Source organism: Podarcis liolepis (assembly GCF_965112155.1).
Source record: "Podarcis liolepis genome assembly, chromosome: 3".
Lineage (NCBI taxonomy): Eukaryota > Metazoa > Chordata > Lepidosauria > Squamata > Lacertidae > Podarcis > Podarcis liolepis.
This window is the reverse complement of record NC_139557.1, coordinates 35,445,482-35,467,036: the sequence shown is the minus strand read 5'-3', so window position 1 is coordinate 35,467,036 and position 21,555 is coordinate 35,445,482. Positions and strand designations below refer to the sequence as shown.

General features: G+C 40.7%; 1 protein-coding gene across 1 annotated transcript in view; it reads right to left on the bottom strand.

The window, feature by feature from the left end:
* Positions 1-5,573: 5,573 nt before the first annotated feature.
* The window catches only part of PRIM2 (DNA primase subunit 2), a gene marked incomplete at its 5' end in the record, with an annotated part of 62,893 nt that continues 46,911 nt past the window's right edge, over positions 5,574-21,555 (bottom strand). The window contains 4 exon segments of the mRNA XM_083495872.1: positions 5,574-6,501; positions 10,551-10,619; positions 17,779-17,861; positions 19,687-19,813. Of these exon segments, the coding sequence (XP_083351998.1) occupies positions 6,274-6,501; positions 10,551-10,619; positions 17,779-17,861; positions 19,687-19,813 (507 nt within the window). The 3' untranslated portion in view covers positions 5,574-6,273.

The window sequence follows — 21,555 nt, the reverse complement described above, 5'->3', positions numbered from 1 at the left end:
TCCCCATTCATCAAAGCTCCTGTAGTTTTCCATTAGGAAAAGATGGGTGATGATGAATGTTGTGCAAACCCATTACATGCTGTTCAGGCCCTTTCCACCAGAGGGATCTGTGCTGACTTCATAGGGAAATGCAAGATCTGTTTAAAGGGGGGACGGGACCTTTTCCAGTTCCAATAATTACAGTACACATGGGGGACTGATCAGGGAAAGTTAGGCACAGAATGCACTGGGATTTAAGTTCACAGCCATTTCTGGATAGCACCCATTATGAATATTCTGCCGCTGAAGCGCTGAGAGGCATACTTTATGCAATTAACTACACTCAGAAGTTTAGAGCTAGCCTTTCCCTATGGATCTGTGCTAAATCCAACAATGTTGAACTTCTGTTGTATAGCTTGTAGAGCTGCCTGGGCAACTTCTTAGACTCTACATAACAGAGCAGGGATAGGGAACCTCTATGGGCACCTTGTGGGTTAGCTCTGGCAGGGTGAGAGGACCACCCACCTGCCAATCACATGCAATCATTAAGGTGTCACTTGACTGGCAGGTTCACTGTCCCCACTGACCTGTCATAATCCTTTGTCTAGGGTTCCCAAGCAGCCTGCAGCCACTTGGGAACCACAGAGCAAGGGGTCAAACACAGGGCTGGAAAAGTTATTCTTTTTCCTCCCTCCCCCACCCCGAATCAGCTGGTGGGAAAGGGAGAAAGAAGCCTGTGTTTTCCAAGCATTTGGTTGTGAATGGGAGGAACCCACTTGTAACTGATGTTTGCAAAAAAACAAAACACCTTGGGGCTGCTTGCTTTGGCTGCATGCTCCTGCACTTGGAAGTCAAAACTGAACTGGATTTCACACATGCACACACTCATCAGATGAAAAGCAGGAGTTAAAATCCTGTTTTGGCTGCAAGCACCAGCTCCCTTATGGGAATAGGCAAGTACGGCCAAAGTAATATTGATATGTGCCCTCCCACCCATCAGCTGACATCACACATGATGCCAACATATTTACAGGTGTTTATAGTTTGGGGGAAAGCAGCCTCATGGGCCAAGTTGGACCTCTTGGTGGGCCAAGATTGGTCCTCGGGCCAGAGGTTCTCCACCCCTGTTGTAGAGCAAGATTCTGCCACCATTTTGTGTGGCAATCTTTTTTTTTTTCCCCAGCCCAAGAGTTCCATTCCTTTCTGGGTGATCTTCTGAGGACCACATGTCAGTAGTGTGTGTGGCCAGAGGTAAAGGAGCAAAATAACACACAATCCCACATCCCTCTGAATCTTTTATTCTCCCTCTTGAAGAACCAAGAGGCATTATCAGAATTCAAAGACTCATTCCAGCTAAGCAAAAATGCTTGTGGTCTGAGACAATTCCAGGGAAGCATGGGGCCTGGGGGGCATTCCAGTGGCCAGACACAGAACCCTAAAGGGTCACATTCGGCTCTGAAGCCTGAGCTCCCCCCGCCTTTAATCAACTGAATCCTAGCTTATGGTTTCGATGCTGATTTTTACATGTTTGAAAAGTTCAGCTATTTTTATTCTGTTTTGACTTTGCAGAGGGGGCGCAGAGCACTGTGGGAACTTGCTTGAAAGGCAATTTTTAATAACTTTTTTAAAAAAAGATATTGTTAAAAATAGCATTCAACTGACAATTAACCAGGACTATAATGTTGCAGTTCATTAATTTGTGGTGTGTTATAATTGTTTTTGTTGTCTACAACCCAGAATTAGAGAGAGAGCGAGAGCGCATGCAACAGCCTAATGTCAACACACCCATCCTTGTTATATCTTGGGTTGTAAGCAGCAGAAATTAATTCCAGGTGGAAGTTTGTCTTCAAGGCAGGGGGTGGAGCTGGATGGGGAGTGACAGCCTCAGAGGATTGGTCAACGCTCCAGAGTTGCAGCCCAGATTTACCTATCAACCGATCGGCATTCTGTTGTAGGTAAGAAGTGCCAAGCAAGCCTTCTCTCGGGAGCAATTAACCTCAGGCTCTTCTATTTCCCCAAACACTGTTCTTCTAGTATCTCTCCTTCAGCTAATGGCTGCACAAGCATGAAATGTTAAGAGCCCAGACAAAAGGTAATGCCATTTCCAGCGTAACCATAGTATTTCCTCTTCAGCTGCCCGGCTGAAGTACAGCCAAAGACAAAAGATGCTCCTAAAGCAGCTCGTCAACAGAAAAGCTGAAAACATGACAAGCCTTATCATCCCACTGTTTTCCTACTACATAGGCATCGAGGATGAGGAACAAGTGAGCTAACTACTTGAAGAGACAGCCAGGCAGCCCAAACCGTTCTCTAAAATTAGAAATTCTGTCAAGCATCTGGAGACGTAGGGGTTTTAATTTTACAGGGACCAGAGGATGAGAAACAAGAAAGCCAACACTTTGAAGAATTGGACTTGCTTAAGATGGCATTGAATTAAATATGGAAAGCGTTAAATGCAGTGTGATACTGCAAGAAAAGTACCGTATTTTTTGCTCTATAAGACTTTTTTCCCTCCTAAAAAGGGGAAATGTGTGTGCGTCTTATGGAGCGAATGCAGGCTGCGCAGCTATCCCAGAAGCCAGAACAGCAAGAGGGATTGCTGCTTTCACTGCATAGTGATCCCTCTTGCTGTTCTGGCTTCTGGGATTCAGAATATTTTTTTCCCTGTTTTCCTCCTCCAAAAACTAGGTGCGTCTTGTGGTCTGGTGCGTCTTATAGAGCACCGTATTATAGAATACGGTAGTTCTTACACGAATGAAAGAGGACAGGCCCCTGCCCCAAAGAACTTACACTGTAGAATTTGACTGTAGGGCATCCCATGTCAGAAATAAGCTTCAAATTCAAACTTAACCATAAACAGCTTAAAACCACAAAACCTTAAGACATTGACAGCAACCAAAACATACAAGATCCTCTATGCATCTTACCTTTCCTGAAAGGCCTGAGCAATGAGATACACCTTAATCTGCACCTCCCCGTTGCCGTAAGTGGATTTGTGGATTCCGTTGCTTTTAGGGAAGCATCATCATTGTGCTGCCTTATGATTGGTGGGAGTCAGAGGTGTTGCCCTTGTAGTTGTGAGTGTCATTGTGCTCTGTGAACATAAGAATAGCCTGATAGATCAGGCCATTGGCCCATCTAGTCCAGCATCCTGTTCTCAGTAGCCAACCAGATGCCTGTGTGAATCCTGCAAGCAGAACATGAGTACAAGAGCATTCTCCTATGGTTTCCAGCAACTGGTACCTGGAGTGACTTTTCCCCCTTTGGTGCTTCAAGTATATACAATACCAATGGGAGTTTCACCAACACTGCAGTGTTGCAAGTGACCAACTAGCATAATGGGGCCAAAGACAATATTGGGACATCCCTAACTGAAGGATTACAGTCCAAATTAATAGATTTTCATAAGATGTGTGTACTTTACGCTAGAGGGAAAGGGTAACTAAAAAGGAGAATGATAAAGGACTCAGGCAGAGGGTACACAGAAGGGGGTTAATTCTATTAAGTTTGCCTACCAAATCCACACTTTCTGAAGCAATTCGTGAACACAGCCATCCTTCAGAATCCAAATTTAGCTATGCAGTTCTCCAGTCAAATAATGTGCACACGAACACATTTAATTTGGGTAAAGTGTGTATAAAAAATGAACACATTAGTGAAAGCAACATACAAAATGTAGGAAAAGAAACCATTCTAACTAAACTTAAGAATGGAAACAGAAGAAACCAAAATTGGTGGATTTGGTCATCCCTAATAGAAGATCACACATCCTTGTTTGGCTGAGCTTGACTACCAGCCCAAGTGAGCTGCAGTAGACTTTGGAGTTGCTGTATGTGACGAGTCCTCTTACCGTAGTTCCTGTCTTTTCTGAGTGGCAGTAACAACTGCAGCTTAAACCAGGACTTCGCCCAGCCTACCTATGTTGGGCCCAGCTAGTAGCGTATATGAGAACTGAAAAATAACAGCAGTATCAAAACATAACAGGCCACTGTCATACAGTGGTTCCGCTCCTTCCTCCTGGGCCGTGTTCAGAAAGTGGTGGGGGGGATGAGTGTTCAGACCCCTGGGCTCTCACTTGTGGGGTGCCTCAGGGTTCTGTCCTCTCCCCCGTGCTTTTTAATATCTATATGAAGCCACTGGGAGAGATCATCAGGAGGTTTGGACTGGATGTTCATCAGTATGCGGATGATACCCAGCTCTACCTCTCTTTTAAATCAGAACCAGTGAAGGCGGTGAAGGTCCTACGTGAGTGTCTGGAGGCGTTTGGAGGATGGATGGCGGCTAACAGATTGAGGTTGAATCCTGACAAGACAGAAGTACTGTTTTTGGGGGACAGGAGGCGGGCGGGTGTGGAGGATTCCCTGGTCCTGAATGTGGTAACTGTGCCCCTGAAGGACCAGGTGCGCAGCCTGGGAGTCATTTTGGACTCACAGCTGTCCATGGAGGCACAGGTCAAAACTGTGTCCAGGGCAGCTGTTTACCAGCTCCATCTGGTACGTAGGCTGAGACCCTATCTGCCTGCGGACTGTCTCGCCAGAGTAGTGCATGCTCTGGTTATCTCCCGCTTGGACTACTGCAATGCGCTCTACGTGGGGCTACCTTTGAAGGTGACTCGGAAACCACAACTAATCCAGAATGCGGCAGCTAGACTGGTGACTGGGAGCAGCCGCCGAGACCATATAACACCGGTCTTGAAAGACTTACATTGGCTCCCAGTACGTTTCCGAGCACAATTCAAAGTGTTGGTGCTGACCTTTAAAGCCCTAAACGGCCTTGGTCCAGTATACCTGAAGGAGCGTCTCCACCCCCATCGTTCTGCCCGGACACTGAGGTCCAGCGCCGAGGGCCTTCTGGCGGTTCCCTCATTGCGAGAAGCAAAGCTACAGGGAACCAGGCAGAGGGCCTTCTCGGTAGTGGCGCCCGCCCTGTGGAACGCCCTTCCACCAGATGTCAAAGCGATAAACAACTACCTGACATTCAGAAGACATCTTAAGGCAGCCCTGTTCAGGGAAGTTTTTAACGTGTGATATTTTAGTGTATTTTTGGTCTTTGTGGAAGCTGCCCAGAGTGGCTGGGGAGGCCCAGCCAGATGGGCGGGGTATAAATAAATAAATAAATAATAATAATAATATAATAATAATAATAATAATAATAATAATAATAATTATTATTATTATTATTATTATACTATAAATAAGCAAAATAAACCAAATTTTGCATTAAGAAACAAAGAAAAATCGGTACGATATGTTGTAAGAAAGTATTAGAAAGCACGTTAAAAGTAAGGTAATAATTATAAGTACATTCAAAATCATAAATGTCAACTATATCGGGAAATGATGGGAAGTCCACAATTATTTTATCATTTTATTTTATTTTGATATGTTATTTTATTTTATGTAATATTATTTGATTTTAGCTTGGCTGAAATCTAAGCAGAATTTGAAGTTTAAATTAACATCTTATAGTAATTCAACTTAAGAATTTTTTTCTTTGTATGTATGTATGTGTATGTGTGAAGTTAAATTTGTAATGCTATTAATGAATTCCAATAAAGGAGAAGAAAGAAAAGAAGAATAAAGCTCTGGTTCAAATTCAGTTCTCCTTTTACACTCTCTGATTTTTTTATTAAACAATTTGTTCTGTCAAAATACACAGACACAGAAATTGTCCCTCCACGAAGCTGAGAGACGATGGAAGCCCATGATGTGAATGGACGTGAAGCTCTTCATTTTAATTATGGTGGCTATGACCAATCCACCCATTTCAAGTGTAAATATATTTGGCATCATGCAGTTAAAACCTAGTTTCTTGTTCAAACAGCAGTCTTTGCTACTTCAGATCACAGCAAGACAGCTTTTGTATATTTCTAGAAGCCATTCATAAGCTGTTATGAATTGCATGTAATGCTATCTAGCAGTTATCACCTAAAAACCGCAAGCAATGCATCCACTCATCTACATTTCAGAATCCGCTTTATTAAGAAAAATAGAGAAGGCAATAAGCTGCACGGTAACAGAGAGCCCAGGGAGGAGGTGGGAGGTTTAGCAACACAGAGGGCTTTGCTCACAGAAATGGAAATGCACCGTCGTTCGATCTTGCAAACGACGTTGCAGTTTTCTTTTCAAAACTGATGCACGAGCTGGATGCTTGACAATGTGTTTTCCTTTTTCTGCTTAAGGCAGCATTCAAGAGGCCTGTGTACACCATGATGCCAGTTCCTGACCCTCAAAAGAGCTACTTCAAAATACAGAGATGGTAAAAAGTATGTTGCAAAATGGAAACAGATGCTTCTTAATCTTCAGCAAAGTAGTCATCGAGTCCCTCCAGTTCCATTTCCTCAGTTGTATTTACAGAAGAGGAAGTGGAGGTTTTATTTATACTTGTCTGGCTGCTGTGCTTTGGTTGGGAGTTTTCGGGCTGCCTTTGTTCTTTCTTGATATCCTTGATGCCACCGAGTAGCTGCTGACTCTCTGCAAAATACTGATTTGGGTGGTTCAAAGAAAACCCAGTATCATTGACCTGTGCAAAGAAGAAGAAGGAGGGAAAAACATGTTCTGTCACTGTACTTCACACACCCTTGAGTTGAAATGCACACTAAAAACTTCACTTTGTTCAAGCTTTGAGATAGCCAGCGTTGAGAGGAAAGCTATACATTAGTTCAGCCTCCGTGAAACATTGCTCGATAAAAGCTGCTAAGAGCCAAAACATGTTTTGATACTCAGTTTCCCTGTCTTGTTGCAACAGCAACCTAAGAGGACAGGTTTGTTTGTTGTTGTTTTTTAAGAGACAAATACACAGGCCACAATCCAAAGGGGCAATTGCATAACAAACTGCAGGTAATGCTGAAGTTTCAGTTAGCTTTTTGGCTATGGGAACCACAAACTTTCATTCCAGCTGTAAATGAAACAAAAAAACCAAGTATTTGCTCAAGTGAAGTAGCACACCAATGAAAGGAAAAGGAAAAGTCCTAACTGCACACTCACAGCACAAGCCTATGCATGTCTACTCAAAAGTAAGTCCCACTGGAAGGTAAACGGCGTTTCCGTGTGCTGCGCTGGTGCTGGCTCGCCAGAGCAGCTTCGTCATGCTGGCCATGTGACCCGGAAGTGTCTTCGGACAGCGCTGGCCCCCGGCCTCTTAAGCGAGATGGGTGCACATCCCCAGAGTCGGTCACGACTGGCCCATACGGGCAGGGGTACCTTTACCTTTTACCTTTTAAAGGCAAGCCCTAGCTGTTTTATTCAGAGAAGGCTACTTCTTCTGTGGAGAACGTATTTTCAAAACATTTTTTTTTTTAAATTTCACTGCATTTCCGAATAGCTTCCTTTGAAACCTCTTGGTGATTTAGCAAGTAGCAATAAAAATAAACTTCTGTTTATAACTTGCTGCATAAAGCATTAGTGCGAAGATATTAAGTAAAAGCTCTACTTTAAAGATGACGGGTGCTTGGGGCGGGGTTTGGGGGGGGGGAATGAAGTTTGCTAATGTATCCTACATACTTTTCAAAAACATTTTGACCTTAATTCCTCTCGAAAGAAAAACCTGAAAAGGCGTTTAGTTTTAAATGACTCCTTCCCCCTGCCCCACTCTAGCTGAGGTAGAAGGAGGGAGGGGGCCCAACATCATTTATCATGCCCTGGAAAAAAAACACCACCACCCCAGCAAAGCTTGTAATCTAAACTGACATGAGGTAAAGGACACTGGATTTAAAAACAAGTCTCTCTATTTCATCTGCTCTGTATTTCATCTACTAAGGCCTCAAAGCTTTCCTCAGATTCTGTTCATTCTAAGCAGTGTCCTTCCTTAACACAAAGTCTGGGTTCCTTTTGGTGTCGTATTGTATGGTTTTACTAAGGATCTGAAGCAATGGTGTTGAACCTGTGTGTTCTTGGGGTTTTAATCAAGAAGCTACAAAGTGGCAAGTGATAATGAGGCAAGCTGCTATTACAAAAAAAAACACAACACAAAAAATACAAAGCCATATGGAATTATTTCAGATACTGTATGCTGCCTTGCTATTTACACGCTTTCTCTCTTTCTAATAACTTGCTCTTAACTAAATTTTGAACACCGAGAAATCAAAAAAGCAAATCAATCCTTTTGTCTATAAACATAAACAAGATGCATATTTCCTGGAAAAGGAAAGCCATTAGAAAGACAACAATAACCACAATATCAAACGCATTGGTCTTTGCAAAGCTACATTTGCAAGTGGCAGTTTCCTTTTAGCCAGGGATATAAGCATTGCCCATTTAAATGGAGCCGCTCTAATTATATTGCTTGCAACCAAAGGAGCTTGACAGCTTAATAAAAATGCTTCAGCACATCTGTTTTATTATCCTTATTAATAATATTGGCTCAGCCAAATCACTCATGATAGCAAAACATTTATAGCTATCAAAGCACAAAGAGCACATTTATTTAGATATAAAAAGGCGCCAGTTTATTAGTTAGGACAAAGAAATAATTGACACACAAACAAACAAAAACCTGAATGGGAACAATTCCAGCAGTTTGCCATAAGTAAGAATAACAATTCATTCCCTCCATTTGCCCCTACGAAAACTATGAATCTATTGGTCTCTGTGACTCACAGAGGGCACTAGAATTGCAATGCCACCAATATTTTTTCCTTAACCATGGATTAAGCTATAAATTTAATCGCTTTTATTTTGTGTTGGTTATATCATTGTTCTGTCTCCCTTTTAAGAACACCATATTGCTATAACTGTAAAAATACAAGTGATAACTTAAGTATTTTTCCTTACAGTCTGACTTCTGGGGCTCAATTTTAAGATTTTGGCGCCAGAAAGTAATTCCATTATATTTAAATAAACTTGAAGTTCAATGTGGCACCAACACTCCCAATTTCTCGATACATTTATAAGTAAAATAATAATATGCAAGTAACAAAGAATATATTCTACATTAGAAAGCATAACCTTGAATTTTAATGCTTTGCTCAGCGTTCTTCTATATTTAAATTCATTTTTTCCTCTTACTGTATTTATAAATATTTTCATTCATCACCAGGGGAGACAGATGACTGATTGGTTTTTGTGGGACAGGGCAACAGAAAAAGCCATCAAATTCTGGCATCCAGTGGACAGGAAGATGTAGCAGCATGTTTAGAATGTCTTCCTTTTCAGTAAGACCAAAAATAGCAGGTCTAATCAGGCCCATGGGCTAGAGGTTCCCTACAACTGCTCTACGTAGATGAACTGACCATGGTTCAAATGCAAATGCAAAACCTACCAAGAAAGGCAGCAAACCTAAATCCAAAATGGCCTCCAAAATGTTTGCTAACAAGGACGGCACTATTATCGAGATAGCAATTGGGGGTGGGGTGGGACTAACACACACACACACCACCCTTTCATGGAGGACAAGGCTATTAGTGATTACAAGTCATGATGGCTTTATGGTACCCTCCAGGTTCAGATACAGGAAGCCTCTGAATACCAGTTGCTATGGGAGAGACGATTGCCATTATGCTCTACTTGTGAGCTTCCTAAGAAGCAGCTTGTAAGCCACTGTGGAGAACAGGATGTAGGATTATATAAATCTTTGGTATTGCCCAGCAAGATGGAGAAGTTATTAGATTTTTCACAATATGTTCTGCATCTTTAACATACAGAAATTAACTGATCATCTATGCTCAGAAACATATTCAAAGGCCCTTGCCCCTGGGGCAAATGAAGACAGACAAACATGTGAAATCATCATTTTATAGTTTCTCCCAATTGATGGGAAAGGGGCAGAGAGAACTATCCAATCAAAAGCAGGGGAAAGGTGTGCAGGGTTTTCACCCCTTAGTTGGAGATGGGCCCTTGCTACTTGTCCTTCAAGAGAAATAGGAAGGGAGGTGCAAATTACAAATAACTCCCCTTGGTTATGGTCAGGCAAATTGGATAACACCACTATGGACTTTTGAGAGGAGGTGTATGACTTTTAAAATATGTAAACAGATATGTAATATGTAAACAGATATGGGTTTTTCCTTCAGTCTATGTGGACTAATGCAAGCCACTCTAAATATACAAGAGCTGGAATTAAGACATATGGATTGATGGTGTCTTTGGACAGAGGTGGAGTTTGGGTGCGGGGGGGGGGGAGAGAAAGCTTTTCTGTTAGCAGTATATTTAATCAATCTTTGTGTACTGTTTTTTAATGCAACTTGGAACTGTGTCTTCTTCCATCCTGTAAGAGGGGAAAAACTGGAAGGAAAAAATGTAGACATCAAGTGTTATGCTTTATCTACATTTCGTTTGCTAGGACCAGTGAAACACCACTCCATAAATGTAAACAGTTTTGCTACAAAATAAAACAGCATAACCTCATAACATATTTGTTGATTATGTATGCACTAAACAGTTAGCAAATGCGGAGTGTCGATCCATACATGAAATGAAAGACATCTGCTATATACTCATTAACTCAGCGTAATTAACAAGGATGGTGGCACGTGGTGAATGTGAACAGAATGTCTAAAGTTTCGCACAGGGTTTCTGCCACCAGTCTTTCCAATAATGAGACACATTACCGCCTGATAAATAAGCACCACTTACGTCATGGGTCAGCTCAAAGTATTTCTGACAGGCCAGCTGATAGTGCATGCCCTTCACCAGTTCCAAAATCTAGAAAAAGGAAAGTGATCGATATATTTAAAGGGTCTTTAAAACAGCTGAAGTGTTCTGCAATGTGAACATATGACCTTTACAATTTATTGCAGGGTTTGACATAATACAAGAATCTGTAGTCTTATAAGATACAATGACATTTTCCTCCCACTTAGAATTGAAGTCAGATTATCCATAGACAGAGAAGAGGTTCTGCCTTCGCAACCAGAAATCAACAGTTTTACTTCACAAATGACATAGAAAAATGAGGAACGATGTGTACTGTCAGGACATATTGCGCTGCAAAATCTCTTGCGTTATTTCAAATAAGTATCTAACATTTGAGCAACTGAAATATGAACTAATCAAGTATGCGGTTATAATTTATTTTGGATAAAACTTGCTCAGACGTGTGTGACATAATACAACTGTGCTCCCAACTACAAATTGTGGTGGAAGTAATCCAGAAAAGAAGTGGCAGAAAGAACTACATTTCTACCCTCTCTAAGATCAGCTCTCAAAGTTAAGTTGTTTCTATCAATGCTCCTCAGAACACGAAAGGGAAATCATCTGTTTTGAATTCCTATTAGAAACATCTCTCTATCTCTTGTAAATACAATTTGCTTTCCAATTCTACCTCTTGTAATCTCTTCTGTCCTGCATAAAACATTCATTCTTATCAGCAGAATGCAACGCCATTTGAAAATTTAAGTTGTCTGTCATTTTCCCCCTCTGCTGCTATATAATTAAACTGTATATTCCCTGCTTATCAAGCTCAGGAAACCGCTGGAACTGAGAGATAGCCTCAGCCGAGAGAAAATTCTTGAGAAATGCAAATTCACACTCCTTTTCAAAAGGCTGACCTTTCCATGTCAAGCACAGAAATAAACTCCGGCACAAATCCCTACTGCCCTCATTATTGGAGGCTGCCTTATAGTTATTGACAGATGTACAAATATTTGCTGAATATATCAAGCTACAATGCTGCCAAAGAAGTGCTTACTGGGTTTGTTTTGCTGCTACAAGTGCAACTGATTAAATGTCTGCCTTTCTTGTCACATCCTGTTACATATCTTGTGAAAAACAAATCAACTTGCCAGAAGAGGCTAAAGTCTGGCACCGTCTATGTGCTTTTGAAATGGAACAGATAATAAAATGTAATATATAAAAAACTTGGCTTTGCTAATTAAAAGTGTTAATGCTGCTTTGAATGATACTGAAATGGTACCCAGCAGCAGCACATTTTGTATCAGTGCATCAAGTTTATGTAGTACATTTGATGATGAAAAAAACTTATTTTGGCTAAAGGATGGATGGAACAGCACCTTCTGCTTTTTGTGGAATATTGTATTAAAATAACACTGATCAATTCCAATAAAACTTGTAGAGTGTTGCATGCTTACATCAGTTACACCTGAGAAGAAAAACAGAGCAGGGATGCTGTCAAATAACTGAATCATTGAATGCACTGCCAAAGCTTCAAATATCTGTGACACAGCCTCTCTGTAAGTAAGCACAAGTGTCTGGAGGTCTAACATTAACACTACAGTCGTACCTTGGAAGTTGAATGGAATCCGTTCTAGAAGTCGGTTCGACTTCCAAAATGTTCAGAAACCAAAGTGCGGCTTCTGATTGGCCGCAGGAAGCTCCTGCAGCCAATCGGAAGCCCTGTCGGACATTCGGCTTCCAAAAATAGTTCGTAAACCGGAACAATCACTTCCGGGTTTGTGGCATTCGGGAGCCAAAATGTTCAAGAACTAAGCTGTTCGAAAACCAAAGTACGACTGTACTTCTATTTTCAAAGCTGATATATGGGGACCATACCTTGTCAAAACGATCATGCCAAGCTTGGAATCTAAACAACCCTTCTTGTTGCCGCAGATACCCAGAAAAAGCCAGACGCCAAACCATCCCATTAGAGATGTACCTATCTTGCCAGAGTGGTGCATGCTCTAGTTATCTCTCGCTTGGACTATTGCAATGCACTCTATGTGGGGCTACCTTTGAAGGTGACGTGGGAACTGCAACTAAACCAGAATGCAGTAGCTAGACTGGTGACTGGGAGCGGCCGCCGAGACCACATAACACCGGTCTTGAAAGACCTACACTGGCTCCCAGTACGTTTCAGAGCACAATTCAAAGTGTTGGTGCTGACCTTTAAAGCCCTAAACGGCCTTGGTCCAGTATACCTGAAGAAGCTTCTCCACCCCAATCGCTCTGCCCGGACACTGAGTTCCAGGCCGAGGGCCTTCTGGCGGTTCCCTCGCTGCAAGAAACCAAGTTACAGGGAACCAGGCAGAGGGCCTTCTCGGTAGTGGCACCTGCCCTGTGGAATGCCCTCCCACCAGATGTCAAAGAGAAAAACAACTACCAGACTGTTAGAAGACATCTGAAGGCAGCCCTGTTTAGGGAAGCTTTTTAATGTTTACTAGACTATTGTATTTTAATACTCTGTTGGAAGCCACCCAGATTGGCTGGAGAAACCCAGCCAGATGGGTGGGGTATAAGTAATAAATTTATTATTATTATTATTATTATTATTATTATTATTATTATTATTATTATTATTATTATTTTACAGGTGGCGATCAGTGCTTATCTTCTAGGAGAGAAAGGTGCCGGCACTCAGCATGAAGTTGTTATAGTAAGTGCCACACTTAAAACCAGCGCTTTTCTCCTAGAAGAAAAGGTACCTACCTTTGAGTACCCACAGAAGAAAGCACTGCTGGTGATCATAGTATTCATTATTACTATTTATTAAATTTGTATGCTCCCCTTCACCTGTAGATCTCAGGGTGGTTCGCAACATAAAATTACAATATTAAAAAACACTACACAATATACATAGTAAAAATAAGAATGAAAACAAACCAATAATCCCCCCTCCCACAACACATTTAAAAGGGCATTGGATGTCAATCAGCCAAAGGACTGGATGAAGCGGCACATTTCTGCCTGGCACCTAAAGGTGTATAATGAAGACTTTACTTCCCTTTACGTCCCTTTACTTTCTGAAGCATTGCATATTATTTCTCTTGGAGCAAAGGAAGCCAAAGCTTCTGTACCTTTAACAACTGCTGAGAAATTTGGCAAGTGAAGGAAGTCAAGGAAGGAGAAAAGATACACGTACTAAAATTGTCTCTTCTAAAAAGCTAACAGAAGTGCTGGAACCCTCACCTTTCCATTACTTGAGAGACTATTAAACAATTCCTTAGCTGTATAACTCAAAAGATATTGAGATCAGATGATGGGGCACTGCTGTCACACACAAGCTTAAAATAGTTAATTGGCTTCACCTTCCTAATCACTGATATTTTCAGGTACGCAAGGTCAGTTTGAAGCCATTTTCAAATAAAATAGTTACTTCTGTTCTTAGACTCAATCTTTCCAGCAAAGAATTTGTTGCATTTTATCTATTTCTAACCTTCATTTTTATTTCAAAGGTGACTTAAAATGTGATTGAGGTGCAGCTACTGGAACATGCTTAGCAATATTCCCCTAGTTCAAGGCCAATTCCGCAACACCTCAGCTTGTTCTCTTAGGGCTTTGCAAAAACCTTCATTTATTTGCTTATGTGAAGCAAACCGCTAGTGTCTTTCTTTGTGCATTTTATTTCTAACATTTAACATGAAAAATCTACAGGAGCTCCACTTTTGCTAGCCTATAGGGATTCAACTCAATTTTTTACGAAAAAAACCCACCCCAAAATAGACTCATTTTTGGCCAGCATGGGGCTGAACAGAATTTATACATGCCTGCCTTCACACTCCTAAGGTACCTAAAGGGAATAGAAGTTTTGGAGCTTAGTTTTGGAGCAAGTGTTGTGAAATACTACATTACTCCATAGTCAAAGATCCTAAAATAGCTCTCCTGCAAATAAACCTGTAACCTTACCCAACCCCCAAAGATCTGCTTTTCAAGCTCCTTCTGGCAGCAAGAATCATGAAGTCAATGAAATGTAAAGAAAGTATCATAGCTTTTTATATGGACTAAATTGATAAAGTATGGGTAATTATATTTACTTAGAAACCTCAATGTGTTCAATCAGACTTACTTCCTATAAGGCAGGCATAGGCAAACTCGGCCCTCCATGTTTTGGGACTACAGCTCCCATCATCCCTGGCCACTGGTCCTGTTAGCTAGGGATGATAGGAGTTGTAGTCCCAAAACATCTGGAGGGCTGAGTTTGCCTATGCCTGTTATAAGGCACTTTTAGGAGGCCCATAACCAGCATTAGTTAACACAGAATTGTTGTGCCTGTTGAGAGTGTAAGTATTCGCGCTTGCTTTGCATCGCACACACAGTACTTGCACATATTATATGTACAATTTATATTTATATTACAAATATATGATATGTACAATACTTGTACATTTTATACATACGTATATTACTTATCTGCAATATGCACATATTACATATTATCAAGTTGGTATACAATAAGCTTGCCATGTATAAATATTTTTTATAAAGACTTATAGAGAAAACCAACAAGGAGACTTGCTGACAGGTGCAGAACTTTCTTTTTTGCAGAAGGAATGCTGCAAAAAAAGAGTCAATCAGTAATTCAAACCAATAGTAGCAGAGAAATATGAGTCAACATTATTTTTTTGAGGTACGTTGAAGCGAGGCGACATATATTCCAATGTATGGGAATTCAACGTAGCACTATGACAATTGTTCTGTCAGCGCAAACACCAAACCTGTATTTAGGGGGCAAGCCCTGTTACATTAGCAATTATTTAGCAGGACTAATTAGCTGAATCTATGAGTGTAGCTTTCTTGTGCTTAGTTCAGGGGGCTGCACTTTTTTCTGATGTTTTAGGGTTACCTTGAAGAAGAAGTTTCAGCTAACCTAACTGGGTTCATTTGGAAGCGAAGAAATTTGAAGGTTTTCTACAGAATATGTACAAGATTATTCTAGCATTTCATTAGCAGCTGTTAATGCCAACCACCTTAGTTAAAGACTTGAACCACCCAAAAGAACTAGATATACATCAACACTGGATATTTTTATTTGACTACTAGAAATTATCTTATCTCAAACTACAACTGTTGCTTACTGTGATGAAACTTGGCCTACAATGTGGAATCTCAGTAAAATACTTGTCAAGCCAAATTGTCTATATTCTGGAGAAACCTAGCATGAAAATGGGCGGGATGCAAGCAAATTGCTATCACTGCCAGTGTGAGAGAACTTAAAACATTTAAACGTCTTAAATGTTTCATGCAGAAATGCTTTCCTGACAAACTGGCACTCGGCATTAAGTCAAAAGACAAACAGGCCACCCACTCACTTTAAAGCAATTTACATCTCTTATATGCAACTACTGTGTAAAAAGAACGAGAAATTATTAGTTTATAAGCTAAAGCTGCAAAGGAACATGAGCTTCATCACTTTATCCCCAGGAACATACTTGGGAACAGATCTGAAAAGTAACCCACCCCAACGATCATGCCTAGATTCAATTCTTCCAGCCACCATGGGCTGTGGCCAAGGTCCTCAGAGGAAGTGAAGGTAGCAGCCAGGCATCTCTCCATCACACCCTCATCTATCTTCAGCTGAGGATTCACTCCTTAGAAGCATTCTGTTTGTTTTGCATTTTAAATTGCTGTTTGCATTGGGATCTGAAGTACTGACAGCCGCTTATAGGAGCCAAGATTTTTGGCTGAAAAGCAGCTATACAATATAATAAACAAAAGGCATATCAAAGTTAGCTCACAAAACTATGAGCATATTCAACGGGGGAATCCCTGGCTCTAATTTCCTACTGTACAGAATTGAATAGTTAAAGCGAAGTATTTCATCTGGATGAAAGCAGCTGGTCCAGAGATTAATGCAAAGTTTTGGGGCACAAAATCCAAAGAGTCAGATTCTCCCGCACTGTGATATCAGCATTTTGCTTCTAATACGTACAGAAGCAATATACTTTAGGAAAGGTTGCAGCAGTTGTGAGAATCAGAACACCCTGATGGCAAGCATTAGAGATGTATACTGATAAATCTCACAGCCTTCTGGGTTTGCATGACTGGGTGCTATTGGAAATTAGATCAACACCGCAATTTTAAAATGAAACAAGAGCTCCTTGAATTAAGCATGGTTTAGGGCAGTGGTTTTCAACCAGTGTGTCGTGATGGTCAGGGGTGCCACGGGCAACACTGGCCTCTGTCCTTCTTTCCTTCCCTCCCTCCTCTGATGCCCTCTTGTGTCTCTACCTCCCAAAGGCTTGCACGGCTGTAAGAAGCAATAGCAGTAATGGTCCCGCTCTATTCTGCCTTGGTCAGACCACAACTGGAGTACTGCATCCAGTTCTGGGTGCCACAATTTAAGAAGGATATTGACAAGCTGGAATGTGTGCAAAAGAGGCCAACCAAGATGATCAAGGGTCTGGAAACCAAGCCCTGTGAGGAACAGTTGAGGAAGTTTGGTATGTTTAGCCTGATAAAGAAGAGACTAAGAGGAGATATGTTATCCATCTTCAAATAACTAAAGAGCTGTCATTACATGGAGAATGTAGCAAACTTGTTTTCTCCTTGCTCCGGAAGCTATAATAATAATAATAATAATAATAATAATAATAATAATAATAGTTATTTATGTATACCCCACCCATCTGGCTGCTCTGGGTGGCTTACAGCACATAAAAATACTAGTAACCGAACCAATGGATACAAGTTACAAGAAAGGAGATTCCGACTAAATATCAGGAAGTACTTTCTGACAGTAAGAGTTGTCTGACAGGGAAATGGACTCCCTCAGCAGGTGGTGGACTCTCCTTCCTTGGAGGTTTTTAAGCAGAGGTTGGGTGGCCATTTGCCATGGGTGCTTTGGTTGAGATTCCTGCGTTGCAGGGGGTTGGACTCGATGACCCTTGGAGTCCCTTCCAACTCTACGATTCTATGGTTCTAAGCTGCAGTAAACCAGACTGCTCAACGTCCTTGATAAAATACAAAGGGGGGGGGTGGATTACAGTAATGAAAAACAAAACTATCAATCTGCTTGCCAGCATTGTGAAAAGAACACTTTGGGGGTGGGGGAGAACATCATTGAAGCAAATACTACAACCTGATTTAAAAGGCATTTTGCATGCATTGTCAGTCACATCAGTATTCAACTAAACTGAAAGGAAATACCTGGTGCCACATTGCTGCTGTAACTGAAGAAAATATTCCCTACCTGAGCAATCCCAGAGGGAGGGATTTTATACGACTGCAGCTTCTGCTTCAGCAGCTCAGGATCACTGTGACGGAATGGGCACCCTAACAAGAAAGAAGAGAGGCAAGCACACAAACAAGACTATTTACTCAGAAGTTAGTACAACAGCACACTTGAGAGCCTGGCTAAGCAGTCCTTAATTGTCTAGCAGCAGCTTATTAATACAAAAGCTAATTGCCCATGTGTGCAATAGCTTTACGCTTCTTCCAAACGGCTAGTTCACTGTATGGTATCATAGCACTAATAGGCACAAAAGTTATATCATGTGTTACAGAAAAGTAGGCCAAGATTCTTATTCACTTGAACAGAAAACTGCTTTAATTAGGTTCCACACTAAATGAGTTTGAAAATTCACCCAAATATTATAGTATAGCTATAATACAAACAGAAAAAGCTGCAGGAGTTTAGCTGTAACAATTAATTTTAAAAAACCCACAGATAACATGTGAGCTATATTATTAAACAGCATGAGAACGTCAACTTGAGGGTCAATGGGGGGGGCAGGGAGGGAGAGAAATGCTGCTTACAAAAATAATTATGCTGTAGTGTTTGCATCTAAGTGTATTTTATTTCATTGATTTCACTGGGCCTAACTACAGTGGTTTAATACCCAAGTATTGTAGCTTAGCTAGTATACAAAATAACAGCCACAGTTAAATTACTGGTGGTTAAATCACCAGGTACATTTTAAGTAAATGCATAATAATTAGTGTGTAAAGAGATCAAACTCCTATTATACGTCCTCATTTTTATTGCATGTCCTTAGTTTTTCAAAAGAATTGTCTCCTGAACAATGAAGTACTCTGTCTGGAGGTGTCCAAGCTGCGCATTCCAACATAAATGGCATTGCAGAATATGCATTGCAATTAAGATGGAGCTAGGGAATTGTTTATTTACCTTCTTTACCACACAGAAAGTGCTCTCTCTCTCTCTCTCTCTCACACACACTCACACACACACACACACACCTTCACTTTAACACAATTAACAAGGAACCTTCCACACAGAAGATCCATACTTTAGGGTATTGGACTTAATTGACTGGGAAGAATTGGAGGTGAGAGTAAACAAGTTTCCGTAATTGGCTGGTGACTTCTCTTGGAGCAGATTCCCCACCAGCCACTGTCCAGGAGCGGGGAAGGGGGGATGTCTCTTAATTTGACCTTGTCTACCAATTTTAAGGTCCCATTCCTCCAAGAGAGTCCCAGAGACCTTTGTGTGTGCAGAGACTGGGGGCAACATTATTATTTTTAAATGAAACCAAAGGTTTCTGTGGAACATTACTTTGCTGTTACATTACTTTTGATTCCTGCTTAAGAGGGAAAGCTGAATATGTGTAAAGAAACCTGCTTCAATGCCAAGTAACTTTTAGGCAAGTCATAGAAATATGCTGCTTACCCAATTAGTGTTTTATTCTAGGGAGATCATAAGATTCGAAATATTTCATACTATCCCAGAGAGTGTTAAGCTATTAGAAAAAGCTTATAATTTATTACTGTTTTAGAGCAAAGCAAGAGCATTGATTGCAAGCAAAGCAAAAGCACTGAGGAACTTTGTTGTTTGTCGAGAGACATGTTGGGGGGGGGCTGGGGAATAGAAAAGCAGCAGCAGAACCAAGAAGAGAAATAAAAAACTAAACAGCTTGGTGGATTTCATGTTGAAACCCTGCTGCATGAATCTCTCTTGCTTGACCTAGTTCTGTAATAAGACAAATCACCAGAAGAGTAACCACACACTAGGCTTGACAGTGATGACTGCCATAAGCCACAGAAAACTAGCTTCTGCCAGTAATACAGCCAGCCAATCAGCTGGCTTCCAAAGCAGTTTGGGTTCCCATGCATTGTGAACATGTCAGGTGCAAGCACTTACCGTGATAATCCCCTTGGCCTGGTGGGTTGGACATTATAATTTTCATGCAGCTGAATGGAGTATAGTCAGTTCTCTTGCCTTCTTTTCCATAGGAATGTCGGATGCTGTAAGCATATCCTTTGTCAAACTAAATAGAAATAAAAATTGGGTGGTGTCAAGAGATTTCAGCTACTACAAAGGATGAAACAATGGGATTTTGAGTGGTTGTATTTGATTATATCTCCTTGCTAAGCAATTTTAAAGTTAAAATTGAAACGATGTTATCAGCCAGCCATGTTGTAGCAGTTACAGAAGACTCTTTTCATGGCACGATAGGACTTGGAAATCATTTCTGAGTATGGCAAGTTGGTCCTGCAGATTTATTCCTCAATTTTCTACAATAATTACCTCTTCTGCTGGGCTTATTAAAAATAATCAAATTAATCAAAGCTAAACTGACAGCCAATTTGAGAACAAGCTTTTAAAACATTATAACTCTTACTCACAAACTGTGAGTTTTTAAAGTCTAAGCTCAGGGCAATCCAGAAGGACCGCTGTACCAAAATGACTGTTGCAACGGAGGGGCAGGTATGAACTCCAACCTAAAAGTGCACAAATATTTTAATGCAAAGCAAACAAATAATTGTTGAGCAATGGTGGGCTATGGGATAATCAATGTAAGTCTGCATTAGTCACACTGAACAAGAAAACAGGTCAGAAGATTGGTGCTTTTTAAAAAATAAAAAAGCATATGCCATAGACATGATTGACTCCTGTCACATCCACATCAAAAGCCAATCACAGGAGAGATCGGGTAAAGGACCACATAGCCTATTTTTAGCAGCTAGTGTTAGACATTTTGGACACCTTCTGCTTGCCACTAGAGATAGGAGAGGAATTTGGTTTGATTAGCATCTTAATGCAAAGCTACCCAATTAACACTCCCAGCAACAATGCATGAACCAAAACGATATTATCCTTCAATAATTAAGCACATGCCACTAACAATCCAATTCTGAAAGTAAAATAAATCCCCACTGCCTCTCCTAAAAATATAAAGAAAGGGTTTTGCCATCTTGTTCAAGTCTCATTATTCTTTCCTACCAGCACAACAGTTCAGTCCAAGGAAGAGGGAACAGGCCCTTCAAGGATCAGATTGGCTGCTACGTCAATCATGCAGTTAATGAACCTGTCTATCAAACTGACAGACAGGACATCTCAAAATACTAACAGCCCATGACACAAACCAGCTACTCAAACCTTGCTACACCAGCACCTATTTTCGACTGCATTTCCATGATACAGAGGTTTTACATGAGGCAGAAGATGGAGTGTTCTAAAGAACTTTGCTTTATTCTATAGTTAACTAAGAGGTGAAAATGGTGCAATGGCTTTTATATTTAATGGCATATTTTACAATACATGTTCTTTCTCTAAGCAAAACAGTGGGAGAATAGAGTGAACAAAGCACACAAAATTTTCTAAAAATCATGGTACTTGCATTAAAATACTTTGTAGGCTGCCTCACAGCCTAGTTCTTACAGAGAGCAACTATTCAAATTTTGGAAATGAAAATTATACCTCTCAAGCAATTAATCAACAGAACAGTGGTGCCTCTCACTACCTTAAATCAGATGAATATCAGATACACATGGCAGAAAATTCAAATTAATTCTGATGGAAATGCTTTATTGCTTTACATGGCAGTTTCCACAGTGTGCATTCAAACACACATTTGGATACATGCAATGTTTGTTACGAACTATTCAGAAGGCAACATACAGCAGTGTGCTTTGTTATGTAAGACAAGGAAAACTGATATTTTCGTAACAGACACTTTTTCTTTAAAGTAACTGAACTCAGGCTACAATGACACAATTATAAGCTTGC